This window comes from Candoia aspera, chromosome 1 (genome assembly GCF_035149785.1).
Source record: "Candoia aspera isolate rCanAsp1 chromosome 1, rCanAsp1.hap2, whole genome shotgun sequence".
Classification (NCBI taxonomy): Eukaryota; Metazoa; Chordata; class Lepidosauria; order Squamata; family Boidae; genus Candoia; species Candoia aspera.
Window position 1 is genome coordinate 49,114,771 of NC_086153.1, and position 15,571 is coordinate 49,130,341.

The 15,571-nt window shown below is 37.5% G+C and overlaps 1 protein-coding gene across 1 annotated transcript in view; it reads right to left on the minus strand.

The window, feature by feature from the left end:
* Positions 1–15,571, minus strand: part of USH2A (usherin) — a 513,845-nt gene that overhangs the window by 350,346 nt on the left and 147,928 nt on the right. The window contains exons 21-22 of the mRNA XM_063288775.1: positions 8,663–8,793; positions 11–137 (exon numbers count right to left, since the gene is read on the minus strand). Of these exons, the coding sequence (XP_063144845.1) occupies positions 11–137; positions 8,663–8,793 (258 nt within the window). The remainder of the gene's footprint in view (positions 1–10; positions 138–8,662; positions 8,794–15,571) is intronic.

The following is a 15,571-nucleotide window of genomic DNA, read 5'->3' on the forward strand; positions in this document are numbered from 1 at the left end:
AGACCATTACCTGTGAATTGCCCATCTATAATTATTGTTCCCAAAGCTTGATTTCTTACTGCAATTATATGATGCCAACTGTTATCATTATATCGTCTTCTACCATCATTTTCTGGAGTTAATGCAACAGCAGAACCCTATAAAAATAAGGACAACAATTATTATTTTGATGTTGGCACTACCGAACTCCAAAATGACTCTGGGCAGCTCACAATAGAACAGACAAAATAAAATACAATATGAATATGAAAAGAAACAATATAAATAAGAATGTTAAAAAAAACAAAATGGTGAATCTGGCCAACAGTACAGAAATCATATACAGACGTGTCTCACAAGGGGCTCCATCTACCCTACCCAGAGCCTGGGAGAACAGTCAGGTTTTTAACGTCCTCCGGAACACCATTATGGTGGGAGCCACAGGAATCTCAGGGGATCCTTATTCCAGAGGGCAGGTGCTGTGACAAAGGAGGTGTGCCTCCAGGGTCCCAAAAGATTTCACTGTATAATTGGAGGGATGTGGATCACTCAGTATGGTGGCTCATATTGGCTGGGAAGACACCACAGGAGATAGGCAGTCTCTGAGATAACCAGGTCCAATGCCATGTTGGATTTATAGGTCATAACCAGCATCATGAATCACATCTAGAAGCAAACTGGCAGTCAGGGCAGCTTGTGGAGCAGGGGTGACACATGGGCATACTGAGGCATGCCCATCACTGTCCTTGCCACTGCATTCTGGACCAGTTGAAACTTCCATGTGGTCTTCAAAGGCAGCCCCATGAGGAGTACACTGCAGTAGTTGAGCTGTGAGGCGAATACAGCATGAATGACTGGCCCTCCCAATCCAGGAGAGGGTGCAAATGCCACACCAGAAGAAGCTGTGCAAAGGCCTTCTTATCCACAGCTAGCACCTGCTTATCAAGCAGGAACTGTGAGTCCAAGATGACTCACCCAGATTTAAAGAAGTAATTAAATTATTAAATTGTTTCTATTTGTTTATATCCCACCTTACTTTCAGGAACTCAAGGCAGGTTGTATGAGGATCTCCCATCATTTTATCCTTATATTAGCAATCCTCTAAGGTGGGTTAGAATCAGAAGAGTAACAGACCTGAAGTTGACGGATGTGGTTATGGAGATAGATTTTTTTTTTCAACTTCACAGTCTAGCCTGTAGTCCTCATACTTCCAGGTGGTTTCCCATCAAAATACTGTCCAGGTCTGATTTTGCTAGCTTTCCTCCCTCCCTTCTTTCCACCAAGGTCAACTACAATAAGTTCTCCATAGTGCTTTGTCAAAGTATATAAAAAATTATCTCAATGTTAAAACATTCTCAGTTATATTTTCAACTTGACTTTAAATGAATCTTTGTCCATTTGCTGCCCTTCAGATGTGAGGGACCAGAACTGTTGGCAGAGTGCTAGAAAGCATTTGACCCAGGAGAGATCAGAAAAGTCACACACCAGGCATTTCTATAAAAATAATTTTATTTACAGAAAACAAACATATTTAAAGGCTGTTTGCTGAGAGGAGAGATTTCTCTCAGCTGCATATTCTCTGCAAGCCTACACAGAAGGGAAACTGAAACTAAAACAAGTTCAGGCAAGTTCCTCCCTTAGGCAATGCAACCATTAACACGTGAAAAGGGAACAATTAAATTCAACCTCTTCACCCTTAGTTGCCATAGTAACCTTAATCAGTAGTAGAAAACAATATTTTAATAAGAACTCCTAGCATACCCAACCTAGAAAAGCCCTTGATAAATAGTGACCAATAAGCAACATACATATTTATTAGCCATGAAAGCTGTAAATGGTAATACAACTTTGAGTACATATCAGATGAACATTGCACTAAGCTCTAATACTGGAGAGAGCTACGTTGCATCAGGGATGCACAACATCTCTAGCCCTTACAGCTTTGGAACTGGCTCTTGCTACTGACTTGTAATTTTTAAAATGCCAAACAGAAAAATTATTAAATACTACCTGAAGAATAATCATATTAACTATGCATATTCTTAATTAAATTTTAATGTAAATGAGATTAAAGCAAATATAGGCTTGGATCTGGTTCCATCTACTATTTTTTGGAGCTGCACGTCATTTAACAGTCAGCAATAACTCTCAGCCCAGAAAAAGTTGTATACCACTGAGTTAGATACAGATTTGATATATCTAACAGATGCATTCTAATGTGCAGCCTCTGCTAATTCTTTACACTATAACCATTCTATCAGGCTTGGCACCTCACCTTATTAACGCTTCTGCCAGTTACCCATGCTGGTGGGTCAAATGAAGAAAAAGTAAGCTTTGTACTAGCAGATCATTCAATTAAAATTTCAAGATGGGTTGCCAACTTTTGCCAGTTGCAGTTTCTGTAAGAGGGTTTGTCTATTTTTAATTCATTAATCAGATATTTTATGTTCTATAATCTTGGAATAGGTTTTTAAATACTGTATATTATATTGCTTTATTGTATTAACTTACTGTTGTGCCTTTCTTTTCTTGTAAACAAATCTGTCCTTTGGATTATTGGTTCCTAACCATAAATACATGCTTTGTATACCCCACAATGCTCAGCTTGCACATGAGTCTTCACATCTATCTACTGATGTTACTTTTTTCATGTTGAAAAGTAAATGAAAAGTCGATTGTTGTAAACCGCCCAGAGTCCCCTGACGGGAGGAGATGGGCGGGGACAAATTAGATAAATAAATACATAAATAAATAAATAAATAAAATGAGACAGAATTGGACAAAAAGAAGATTCAAGGAATTATTTGAATGATTAAAAATCCAATTTGAAAATGAAAAGTGCTAAAATAACACAGCATCCAAAATAACTTTCAGGAAATTGATTAATTTTGCAGGCTAGAATATATGAATGTAGGACAAGAAAGAGAGTGGATCTTAGTTCTGTATCCAAAGACAGATCAATATAATTTTTGACACTAATTGCCTTCCCTTTCAAACATTCCACAGACTATTTATGGAAAGTTCTTTATAGTACTGTGCCTATCAGCTTGAAAGGGAATATTCTCTCCAAAAGACATGTAGAAGCTAGATTTGGATAAATGAAGGACAGCCATCTTAGAATAATCAGGCTAGTCTTTAAGAGTTATCATAGATCAAAAGCCAGCATATGACAACATTTGGAGGTGATTCTTTTCTGATTTCATTTATATATAAGAATTTCGTACAACACTAAATTTCTATCTAATCTCACTTTTCTCCTTTTAAATAAATGTTTCTAAGCACATCAATAATTGTAAGCCTTTACACAAAGATCTTGATTTAGTGGACATGATCAATTATTATATATACATTTTAGATTTGGGGAAGGCATGGAAAAACAAATGCAAACAGAATACCACATATAAGAGGAAAGTAAGCTAATACATTATTTCTAATGAGAAAGATATTTTTGAGTGCTTTAAGCCACATTAATTGCTACAGAAACATCCCTAGTTTAGAGTGTGTCATTTAAAATGAGTGGCATCTTAATTTAAATTCACATTATTTATAGTTTTGCAAAAAAATAAATGAATATGGCAAATAAAAATGGGCAACAGTTGTCAGAGTTCCAATTTCATTTTGAGAAAGGCTCAAAATATATTTAACATATGCTGCGCTACTGAGTGTTTTATCTGCAGTTATCACATGTCCTCAAACTTGTGTCTAAAGTTTGATCTCATTTATCTTTATTGTAGGGATATTCTGGAACAAGAAATGCATTAATCTATAATGCTAGAAGTACAAAAAGAATTGTATAGCAACTTCAGTGTAATTAATGGGGGGGGGTTACTTGTGTGCTTTTCTTGATGTTTCTATCATCTAAAGCCTTTAGCTGACATTATGTTCAGAACTTTGTGACATTTCCCATAAGCATATATTCTCTCAGATTCAGTGCATTCAGTGGAAAACTTCATAACAGTCATAGTGGAATTTCAGTTTACTCATCAGATTTTCTGAAACCTGGTGTTATCTTGGTAAGCATATATTATATATAGTGAAGTTATCTGCTCCATGATAATGTGTTTTATGAATCAGCTCATTTTCTATTCATACACTATTTTTTATTGTCTTCCACCCTATTTCAACATTTTAATATTTTACAAACACACATTTCATTATCATAGTTTAATAATTAAAACCAGAACTGGTGTCATGCCCAATTAATGTGCCCTGGTAGCATGCCCATTAGTTTTTCCATTAGTGAATTCAACAATACTAATGGGATTACTAGCATGGGATGCTAATTGGGCGTGACATAAGAAACTGGCTTACTTCTTAGCATACCCTTGCTAATGATGAAATTAATGAGCATTTTATTAAATGCTGTCTCATCAAAGTGTACTTAGTTAGCGTTAAAATTGTTACAAACGATGCTGCATGCCAAAGATCAGGTGTCTACAAAAGTGATTCTTTATGTATTCTGGCAACAATCTGGAGTATTTTATGTTATTTATCTAAAATCACATATGTAAGTTCCCAATTTCAAGTTACATAATCACATATGCCAAACACAGTGCAAATGTGGAGACAATCTCTGTAGATTTGAGATGCATTCCTTCAAATGTTTCTGTAGCATGTAAAAAGCTGAATGTCTACAATCTACAATCCATTTACTTTGCAACAGTGCAGTCATCTTTAATAGAAATAGCTTTGAAGTAAAACTCTTTCATCCATAGTCACGTTTAAGTATCTTAAGCAAGATGCCACACAAATTAACAGGAATAGGCATTACACAAATTATAGCTATATGTTGATGATTTTTGGAGAAATCTCTTGCTTTCTCTTATCAGTCCTGTATCTAGACCCAGTAGAGAACAAGTTGCACTTAAATACATATATTACTTTCTAAGAATGAGAACCATTTTTAATCCTCATTTTTAAGTGGATCAATTGAATTTGTACTTCCCAGACTAATATGTGGACTGGAATGAAGTTATTTTTCAACTTCATGAATTCCTGAATTTTGTAATGTACTTCTTGACTGAAATATTGCATACATAATCCAGATATCATGGAATGCTTGCTGTATCTATTTATCTTGCCTGCAAAAATTACAGACAAAATATGTTGAAGGAAATTATGCATGGAAATAAATGCATGCCTTATATACTATTTAAACTTACAGATTGCCAAGAAAATCAGATAAGAATTGATTCTGATATCTGAACTGCATACAAATTGATTCAATTATTTCCTTTCACATTCTAATTTTTTTTCTGATAATTGCACATTAGTTCCTTTTTAAACAATCATAACACAGTACTGTTGAAGGTTTTCCACTGCTTTTTGGAATATTTTTCACATTTCAGTACCTGGAGATGTCCATGAAATCACTAAGAGTTGAGTTGTACTTGAAGAAGACTTTACCTTTTTACTAGTAAAAGATAAAAGCAAAAAAGAAGTGTTTATAAAAAGACTGTTCCAATGAAAATAAAGTCCCCTTGAGCTGAGATCAATTCCTGGTGATTACATGGATAAAATCATGCTGTTTTCTCAGCAGCAATCCAAAAACATTTGCTACTATCTTCTGGGATTTTTCAACTTTTCAGTATAGCCTACAGCCCTGGTATTCCCTGCTGGTCTCCCATCCTCGTACTGCCCAAGCCCCAATGCTTCTCAGCTTCTGAGTTCAGACAAGTTGACCCAGTGCTGCTGCTTGCTGAATATACAAAATAAGCATCCATTAGACTATCTGTGATGATTTCTAAAGTGAAAGTTTTCACTTTGTTTTATTTTGTAGGTCACAGATTACTTTACCAGCCTTCTGCATATCTACTGAAAATACTATACTCTTTATTCAGGATAGGTGTACCCAAGATACTACTATAGACCAGCTTTCCTCACCCAGAGCCACCATAAATTGCCAGACAAAATAGTTCACAGCTATGCTAGTCGGTAATTCTGAAAGTTATAGTACCAGTATATCTGGAGGGCACTACTTTGGAAAACGATGCCATATAACATACATCAGAGTCTGACAAAAGGACAGTTCCTTACTGTTCATGCTTTATTTATGTATTTTCCTGAATTATCTGGCTAATTATCCTACTACTGGAAACTGATTATGTAGTAGAAGAACCTTAGGCCTGAACAATCCAAGATGCTAATGCTGGGTGATTTCAACTTGCCAGCCCTGTGGCAGGATCTGAAATAGCTCAGGATTAATGACTGCCATAGGCTTAAGCCAGGTCATTACATACCTGACACACAAAGGAAGCCACACATTTGATTTGGTTTATACCTTAGAGAAGTTTAGATATGAACTGGGGATGGTAGATATAAAAAACAGTCATTTCTCATGGAGAGACCATTTTCTGGTGACTATGGGGTTGACAGTGTCACAACTCTGTAGGGGAGCTGGCCTCGTTCAAACAGTTTGCATCAGGTGTCTGATGGACTTAGTTGGTTTTCAGAGGATGCATGGAAAATTACCAAGCAACTTGAACACCATTCTACTGAAATTTTAAACAGCTTCTGGAACAAAATGCAATGGGGGCTCTTGATAGAGTTGCCCCAGAACATCTCAACCTTTATGATGATCCCAGGATCTCCTTGGTTTAAAGAGGAACTTCAGGAAATGAAATGCCAGATGAGACACTTGGACTGATGTTGGTAGGCAAGGAATAATGGACACATGTTTGCATCCTGGTGGAAAGGACAAACAAGTGAACTTATTTCTCCATCCTTATTATGTATAGGAAAGAAATTATACTAATCGCTCTTGTCAATTACCTACAGTATATGAAGATCTAGATATGGAAAACACAACCTTACTGGGTCCTTCTGGATCTCTCAGAAGATCAGAAACAGCTGGTTCATAATTTGGGGGTCCTTCTGAACTCACAATTCAGGCTGGAACAGCAGGTGGTAATTGTAGCCTGAAAAGCCTTTGCCCAGTTTGGGCTTATGCTCCATTCATGTTTGTTCTCAAGGAGAATCCAGCCCTCCAAGACATGATGGTAGAAAAACCTTGACATGTGACAGGGAAGGACTTGGAAGCAAAGCCATCCTGGAACTGGCTCCTCCAGTTTAGTTTCCCAATTGTTAATATGGTGAACTTTTGTGAAGATCTGGATATATAAGCAGGCACTTGGAGATGGATATGGAGGATGTGTGAACATAGGGTGTATCTGGGCACCATTAATGACATTATTGTCATTGGGGTTTTCTAATAATGCTATTGATTAATACAATTATAGTTATATAATTACATATATTTATTGTACACTATTTAGTCTAGGATTAAGAAATATACATCAATTGAAACAACAGGAAGAACTATCCTTGTAATTTCAAATTGAAAAAAAAATATCGGTTTAATAATAAAACTTTGAAGCCTGCATTTAATTCCCTGGAAAAATATATGCCCATTTCCCAAACTCTTTCTATTTGAAATAAGCAGTAAAAGGGCTATTTATTTTTTATGCAATCAGAAGTTAGTCACATTGCAGTCTTTTACTGTACACAAGCAGACCAACACACAGCACAATTAAAGTGATCCTACTTCCTAGTGTCTTTACATTGGCACATGAAGACCGCTGTTTCATTGCTCCTCTGCCTTTAAATAGGGATTGTCATGAGTAAGGATGGCGAGCAGGGGGCTCCCACCCAGACTGTCAAGCGCATGCGTAGCACTGAGGAACTGTTCAGCCATTCAAAGAGACACAGATCGGGACCGCCTTAACCTTTGGGGTTTATATGGCTGGGTTTTCCCACGCTTCCTCAGTTTGTTAGGATTCTTGTTAAGTACTACTAATAAATATTAGAGACCAAGTCATTGTCTCATTGTGTTTCCTGGTAATCAGGACAGGGATTCCTCGGAATGTCAGGTTATAACATCTAGTGGTCTACACCTTCAACTCATCCTTTGCTACTAGGAATAGGAAGGAGAATGAATAGACATTACTGTATTGTTGTTCCAGGTATCTTTTTCAAAGTGGGATACACTGTTATTAAAACCTGTTATTTTTATAATAAATACTGTAATTACTTTGAAATGGAATGTTCTCATTTTCCTTATTTTTTTCATATATAAAGATGTTTTATTTTATAACCTTAGCATCACAATTTCGTAAAGGCCAAATTGTAATTTTGAAATTTCATTCAATTTCCATTTAAGTGATTCACTGACTGATTACAATGATGTTTCAATTCTTCTCCCCTTGTTAGGCAGGCATATGTCACCTGAAGCAACTGATCTAGTGTTTCTCAAACCTTGTAGTACTATGATCCCCAAACAAGATAAATGAATTTGTGTGAGAACCCTGCATGAATAAAACTAGTGATTTCATTGGTGTGAGGGTTGGACAATATACTACTTTGAATAATTAAATTTTAATTATACATCATAGAGATTCTCAAACTTTGTGATACATCAATTGCCCACTGTGGGCTTGCTCAGGCAAAATGGGAACCAAAGCCCCCAGCAATTTCTGACAGTGCTCCCACTTTGCCTGTCCAAGTCTGATCAGATTTTCTTAAATAATGTGACCCGCAACTAAGTTGCTCATGACTTCCCAGGGGGTCTGGATCCATAGTTTGAGAACCTCTTCATTAAGAAGCAGAGAGAGAGAGAGAGAGAGAGAGAGAGAGAGAGAGATCTACTGTATTATTAAAAATAGCCATGTGACTTTCACTATCTTACCTGTGGATCAAAGAGAAAGTAAGGACGTCCTCTTTTCAATTGAAGGACAATGTATTCTTCTTGATTACCAGGTGACATGGAGAGAAAAAGTAGACCCTCAAGTTCTGTAGTTTTAAAGCTCATTTTAATACCTAGTTAGAAATCAAAAAGGCATGTTTATCTCTCACTTGTTCACACATTTGTGGCATATAAATGAACATGATGAAAAGCACTAGGATGGATGCAATTGGCATTGACATTATACGCAGTTGGTCCTGTATAAGAAGAACATCCAATAATTACTTCTGATCTCTGTCTGGATAAAACTGAGGAAAGAAAATAGATCCATAGACTTTAAAGGGCTGTCACAGGGGAAAGAGTGGGGGCAAGTCCTTGTGCGGGCAAAATGAACCTTTAAAACTCGACTCATGGACATTAAAACGGCATAATTATTTGTTTTTGAACCAAATATTAAAATTATTTGCCACATTCTGCATAGTTCTTGACAAGAGTACTTCTGATTAACAGTATGTTTTTACTTCTTATACAGTGATACTCATGTCTTTGTTGCTTCCTTTTAGCACACTGATCACAGTGTAGGGTAATTTATTGGGTTCTGCCCAGCTGTATCAAATGAATCAACTTTTTCGTATTCATTTTTTCCTTCCTTTGCCAGGCAGAAAATAATAAGTAATGAAAGCTTCTCGTGTAGACAGATTCTATTATGAAAAATTAAAGAATCATAACTACAGCACGTATTCATATTACAATAAGGCTACTAATTACTTCACACCATAAGCAGTATCCTTTGACTCACATACTTTAATCTTTCCACAGGTTGACACCCACAGAGTCACAATATACTCACAAATATTAAGACATTCACTTGAGATAATGAACATCCATCATGCTATTAAAATAGCTGTTCAGAGCTATGTGACAATTGACTTTAAATAAACTTGACAGGGAATATAATCAAAAGCTCTTTATGTTCCAGTTGTGTTATAGAGGGCTTGGGATAACAAAAAGAAAGAAGGAGGCTGCTGAGAAGAAACTACAGAAAAATATCTATGCTTACTTAAATTTTTGATCATTATATTTCCCCCTATTAACTGATTTTCTATTAAATCATCAAGGGTGCTTTAATATATGCATTAAAAAGCTAATATCAATAGAGGTGTGCACTAGTTTCAGCACAACCCAGATATATAGGCAGAGGGGTTAATTCAGAATAGATTTTCATTTTCCCAGGGTGGACTGGGCATGTTCAATTCTTTCCAGTTCTGGATTTCCACAGAACTAGCCCTAATAACTTGCTACAAAGGATGGAACTCCAGCATCTGCAGCAAGAACAAAAAAAATACTGTGACGGAGAGTATTTGACTAACTGATCTGTTCTCAAATCGAGTGAACCTTGGGAACAATCTTCCAGAGATTGCTCCAATTGCAGTGTATGGGTGTTGGGTGACAGGCTTTGGGTGTTGAAAGGGCTTTGCATTTATGGTGTAGAGAGCCACAGAGGTGACTTTGAAGAAACTATGCTGAGATGGTTACAAAAACATGCTTTAAGCCTGGGAAAAAAGAAAACATTAGGAAGAAATTCAGCTTGGCTGCACCCTAACTCTCTGTGGTATAAAAGGGAGGAAAGGGAAAAGGCTGTCAGGCTTTCAAGATACTGTTACTGTCACTTCAGCCTTTATCAATAAAACATAGTTCCAGTCATACTTGTAGAGTTGGTTTCCTGGTCTGGCTACCTCAGGGTTGAAATATTCCTCTTCTCTGTTGCCTAGTCATATATGAAAAGTTCTTTCTGAACTATGTTAGCAGGCTGACTTAGCCTAGAGACTGATTCTTTTTTCATCAAAACACTCACCCAAACGCATAGACAGCAATGTCATCAAAAAACAATAACAATCCCTGAAGAGTGAATTAATCTCTTATATTTCAATCTCATTCCCTAATAATCATCTCCACGATGTCCAAGAAGAAGCATAATATCTTATGAACACACCTTCCCTTTGTACCAAATTGTGTCAACCTATTAGTCCATATCTGGCATATGGAAATTAGTATTTCACCTACAGGAGCTACCATAACATTAAATTTCATCACATTTTATTAATAAAACATTTCAAGCAGTTTTTAAAAAATGCAGTAGATTTATTTCTGAAAAGACACACACACACACCGACCACAAACATATTTCCAGAAATATATCTAATGCATTTAATGGTATTTAATCACATGTAAATGTGATTACAGTCCTACAATGTCCATTCAGATATACTGTACATTACATTGAACTTAGTGGAGTTTAGTCTGAGAAAACTGAAAGAAGAATACAATTTAAAACAACTAATAACAAACACCAAACTTTTTTTTTTTTTAAAGGCAGAGAAAAAAATGGAAAAAGTTTTAAAAATGGCTAAATCTGTATGTATATATTTGCCATAGTTGTGGACATCACAACAACCTATTGTGTTTACCGAATGTGATTGAAGTTGCATATTCTTAAAAAGCTAGTCATTATCCAAGAACAAAATATTCAAAGAGATACACATTTCAGGAGTTTTTTTAGAGTAGATTATCCCTCTTCCACATGGTTTCCCATTACATGTGTGGATTTAAATTTATTTATTTATTTATTTATTTATTTGCTCGATTTATATAGCTGCCCATCTCACTTTTACGTGACTCTAGGCAGCTTACGTGACTCTAGGCAACCCTAACCCTTACAATAAAACAAATAAAAACACAAAATACTGTACATAATGTGAAACAAAAATAAAAACACATAGCAGCCAGGCATGATCTCACCTATCAGTCATACAATCAGAAGATGGGCTCTCTAACCTACGCCCAGGGCCCCAGGCTCGAGCATGAAGCCAGGTTTTCAAAGCCTTACGAAAGGCCAACAGGAACAGGGTAATCCAATCTCAGGGGGAATGAAGTTCCAAAGGGCAGATGCCATGGCAGAAAAGGCTCCTTCTGGGCCCTGCCAGACGACAGTCCCTCGCTGATGGTACCTGGTGCATGCCCTTCCTGCCAGATCAGATAAGGCAGGTAGAAACAATTGGGGAGAGATGGTCCCATAAGTAATCTGGTCCTAAGGCATGAAGAGCTTTAAAGGTGACAAACAGCACCTTGTATTGCACCCGGAAGCTTGCTGGGAGTCAATGCAGCCCGCAGAGCAGTGGTATCACATGTGCCAAATAACTGGCATCAATAATTGCCTGCACTGCTGCATTTTGCACCAGTTGAAGCTTCCAAATATTCTTCAAGAGCAGCCCCACGTAAAGTGCATTGCAGTAGTTCAATCTGGAGGTCACAATGATATGAGTGACTGTGAGCAAGGCATCCCAGTCCAGGAACAGGCACAACTGACTAAGCTATGCAAAGGCTGTCCTGGCCACAGCTGCCACCTGGTCTTCGAGCAGGAGCCAGGAGTCCAGGAGGACCCCTCGATTGCGCACCAGGTCTGTCTGGGGCAGTGCCACCCTATCCAGAATCAAAGATGGAAGTTCCCTGGAACCAGGAGGTCCAAAATCCCACAGCCACTCAGTCTTGCTTGGGTTGAGCTGAAGCTTGTTGCATCCCATCCAGGCCCCCATAGACTCGTGGCACTGAGACAGAACCTCTATGGCATCAGTCAGGCAGCCTGGGGTGGAGATATAAAGCAGGGTATCATCACAATATTGATGATACCTCACCCCAAACCATTGGATGACCTCACCCAGCAGCTTCATGTAGATGTTAAATAGGAGGGGAGAGAGTACCAAACCCTGTGGCATCCCACAAAGGAGGGGCTACCAGGTAGATCTCTCTCCTCCTATCAACACTGACTGGATCCGACTCCAGAAGAAGGAGAACAAGCACAATGCCACCCACCCCCAACTTCCAGAGCTGGTCCAGAAGATATTATGATTAATGGTATTGAAAGCCACTGAGAGGTCAAGAAAAGCTCCCGCCAAAGAGTGCAATCAATGCCCCCTCAGTCCCATACCCAGGCCTGAACCCTGACTGAAAGGGGTCCAGATAATCTGTTTCTTCCAGAGTCCTCTGAAGCTGCTACACAACCACCTTCTCTACAACCTTCCCTCAATGCCCATAAACTCTAACTAGCATAGCCAATAAACATGCTAGCAAACAAACATACTGATGGGGGATCATGTGAGTTGCAGTGCAATGCATCTAGTTGGCATCAGAATAGGGAAAACACAGATAGATTATAAAAAGTTATTCAAAACATTCCCCCTTTCAGAGATCAGCAAACATTTTGCAGTGAGATGAGAACATGCCGTATCTGGCTTTTATATCTGCCCATAGAATAAAACAACTGCAAACTGTTAGTTGTCTTCAGAGGTGTTTTTTCCTATCAGGCACCTAACTTTTAATCATGGTGTCAGATGAAGGCTAAGAAAAAGCTTATCTTGTATAACTGCAATATAGACACCTAAGAATTTTTCACATGGAGCAGATGTAAAAGTGCTGAAGTTTCAAGGAAACTCAGCTGTCTGGCATTAGGATGTGAAATCAGTCTTGCCTTGAATCTGTCTCTCTTCGGAGCTTCTCAAATATTGAAGGAGGATCTTGGGCAAAAGAACATTCTTTTAATTTGCCAAGCATGCCCACAGCAATCTGCTACAGAAATGTAATATGTAAAAACACACAAACACACACACATCGTATCTTTGTATATATGTGTGACTGATGGAGAGAGAGAAAAAAAAAGAGAGGACAGATGACAGGCATAGGTTTCTAAAATACTCTTTTCTAATGAAAGTCAAGAGATTGGTATGGTGGTTAAGGCAAGGAGACCATGAATTCTAGTCCCACCTTAGGCACAAAGCCTACTGGGTGACCTTGGGCCAGTCACTGTCTCTCAGCCCTAGGAAGCAGGCAATGGCAAATGGCTTCTGACATCTTGGCAAGAAAACTGCAGTGATTCATCCAGGCAGTCACCAGGAATCAACCTGACTTAAAAGCACGCACACATGCACACACATGCACACAGACAGTCAGTGTGATGTAGTAGTAAAGGTGTTAGATTAGGTCCATTGGGATCCAGGTTCAAGCCTGTCCTCATCCACGAAATTCTTAAGATTGCCATTTGGTAAGGAAATAGATGCCATGCTGTATGACATGCTGACCTCTTGAATGAAAGGAATGTGGCTTAAGTAAAATAAAATAACTGCATATAAGTATAACTGTAGGTTCAAAACCATAAGCGTTAAATAATAGAATAATATCACTATATATATTTAGTATGTTGCACTGTACCCAATGCAGAGACTATTATTTCAAATCTTTCAGCCAATTTACAACTATTGTTTTATTTAGAGGGAGCATTCCATGTTTCTGGCTTTATCAGAGATGAATATGAAAACATATTGCAAAGCAAAAATGATAATAGTGGCAGCTAAGTGCAGAATTCCATTGCGAAGCAAAAAATCACAGTATGATATCTGTTGGCATAAAACTAAACTTTTCATACATTCCAGGATTCTTTTTATTCTTATTACTAATTCCCTATAATGCTTAGTGACAAGGCCAGGTCAGGACATGCTTAAACACAGAGTGTGACATGGCTATTTGTACTGGGCTCAAAAATGTTCTTTTTAATGCAAACATTGGCAAGTTCCGAAACAGAAGCCGTCTATGCAATGTATCACTGCAAACTTAGCAAAGCAAAAGAGGTGAGCCAGCCTAAACAGGAGCAGGATACATGATGTTCTAAATCCAAGCATCTGACATCATGGAAATGATCATGATCTGGATATATTCTGCTAGGTTAAAATAACTAATTTGATACCTATTTGTGTTTCTATTTTTTGTCACCCCATTATACCCACTACTGGTAAAACAAACAGGCCATTTTAGCTTTAATCTTCTTACTACATAACCCAAATAACTTCAGTCATGTTTGCATTAATGTTGCATTAATCATGTTGTTGTGTATTAATGAGTTTTCAGGCTATGCTAATTACTGTCATAGATTCTGCAGCAGCCCATTAAATATACAAATTACAGAATTAAAGAGCCAGAGCTCTTCATGATTAATCTTTAAATGGAGAAAAACTAATGATGTCTGTACAAAGTTTCTCTCTACTTTGGACTGAACGAGCCCAATGAGCAATCAATTAAAGGATTTGAAGAAGAAGCCCATAAGGCAGCATCTGTTTTTCTGAAACAGTTCCTTGAGATAGATATTGGGTATAAAGCTTTTTCAGATTCTCTGTTTTGCCAGGTATTTACAACATTGTCCAGTCCTTAACACTTTTCCTTAAGAGTCTACAGGCTTAAATTCATTATTATGTCCATATTGGAAGCACCTGCCTCTCTGTGAATATAGTAAATCAATCTTCTCTTTTTAGCAAGGACACCAGTCCTGTTGCTCTCTAGTTAAGAAGATTTACAGCAGACCTTGGTGAAAACAAAGGCAAGATAAGTTTAGAGTCATTTGATAAGATTTGATGTATTAGGAGCACTTTCCCCTCCTAGCTTCTGAATGATGTTTTGTTTAATAAGAGAACAATGGCTAGTGGTTAGGGACCATAAATTAAGAGAGATGGATTCTGAACCAAATTCTGCCATGATCCAGCAAAGAACATTAGTCACATCATTTAACTTCTCCAGGCCTAATTTCATGGATTATTGGTAAAAATGGAGCTTGATATTCTCAGAATTGAAAAAGTATGGCAAATATAAACAATGTATATTATTTTAAAAATAGTTTTAGCCTAACACTTATGCAACCTCAGTGCACACAACCAACACATTTTACTCATATGTGGGGAAAATAAGGGGTATCTGTAATCATGGCCAACTGAACCATGGATGTAGTATTTCATGGAAATACCCTATTTCGTAACTAAGGACCTCTTTCTATGGTCATGACAGTCTAGAATAGTAATATTGAATATGGCAGAA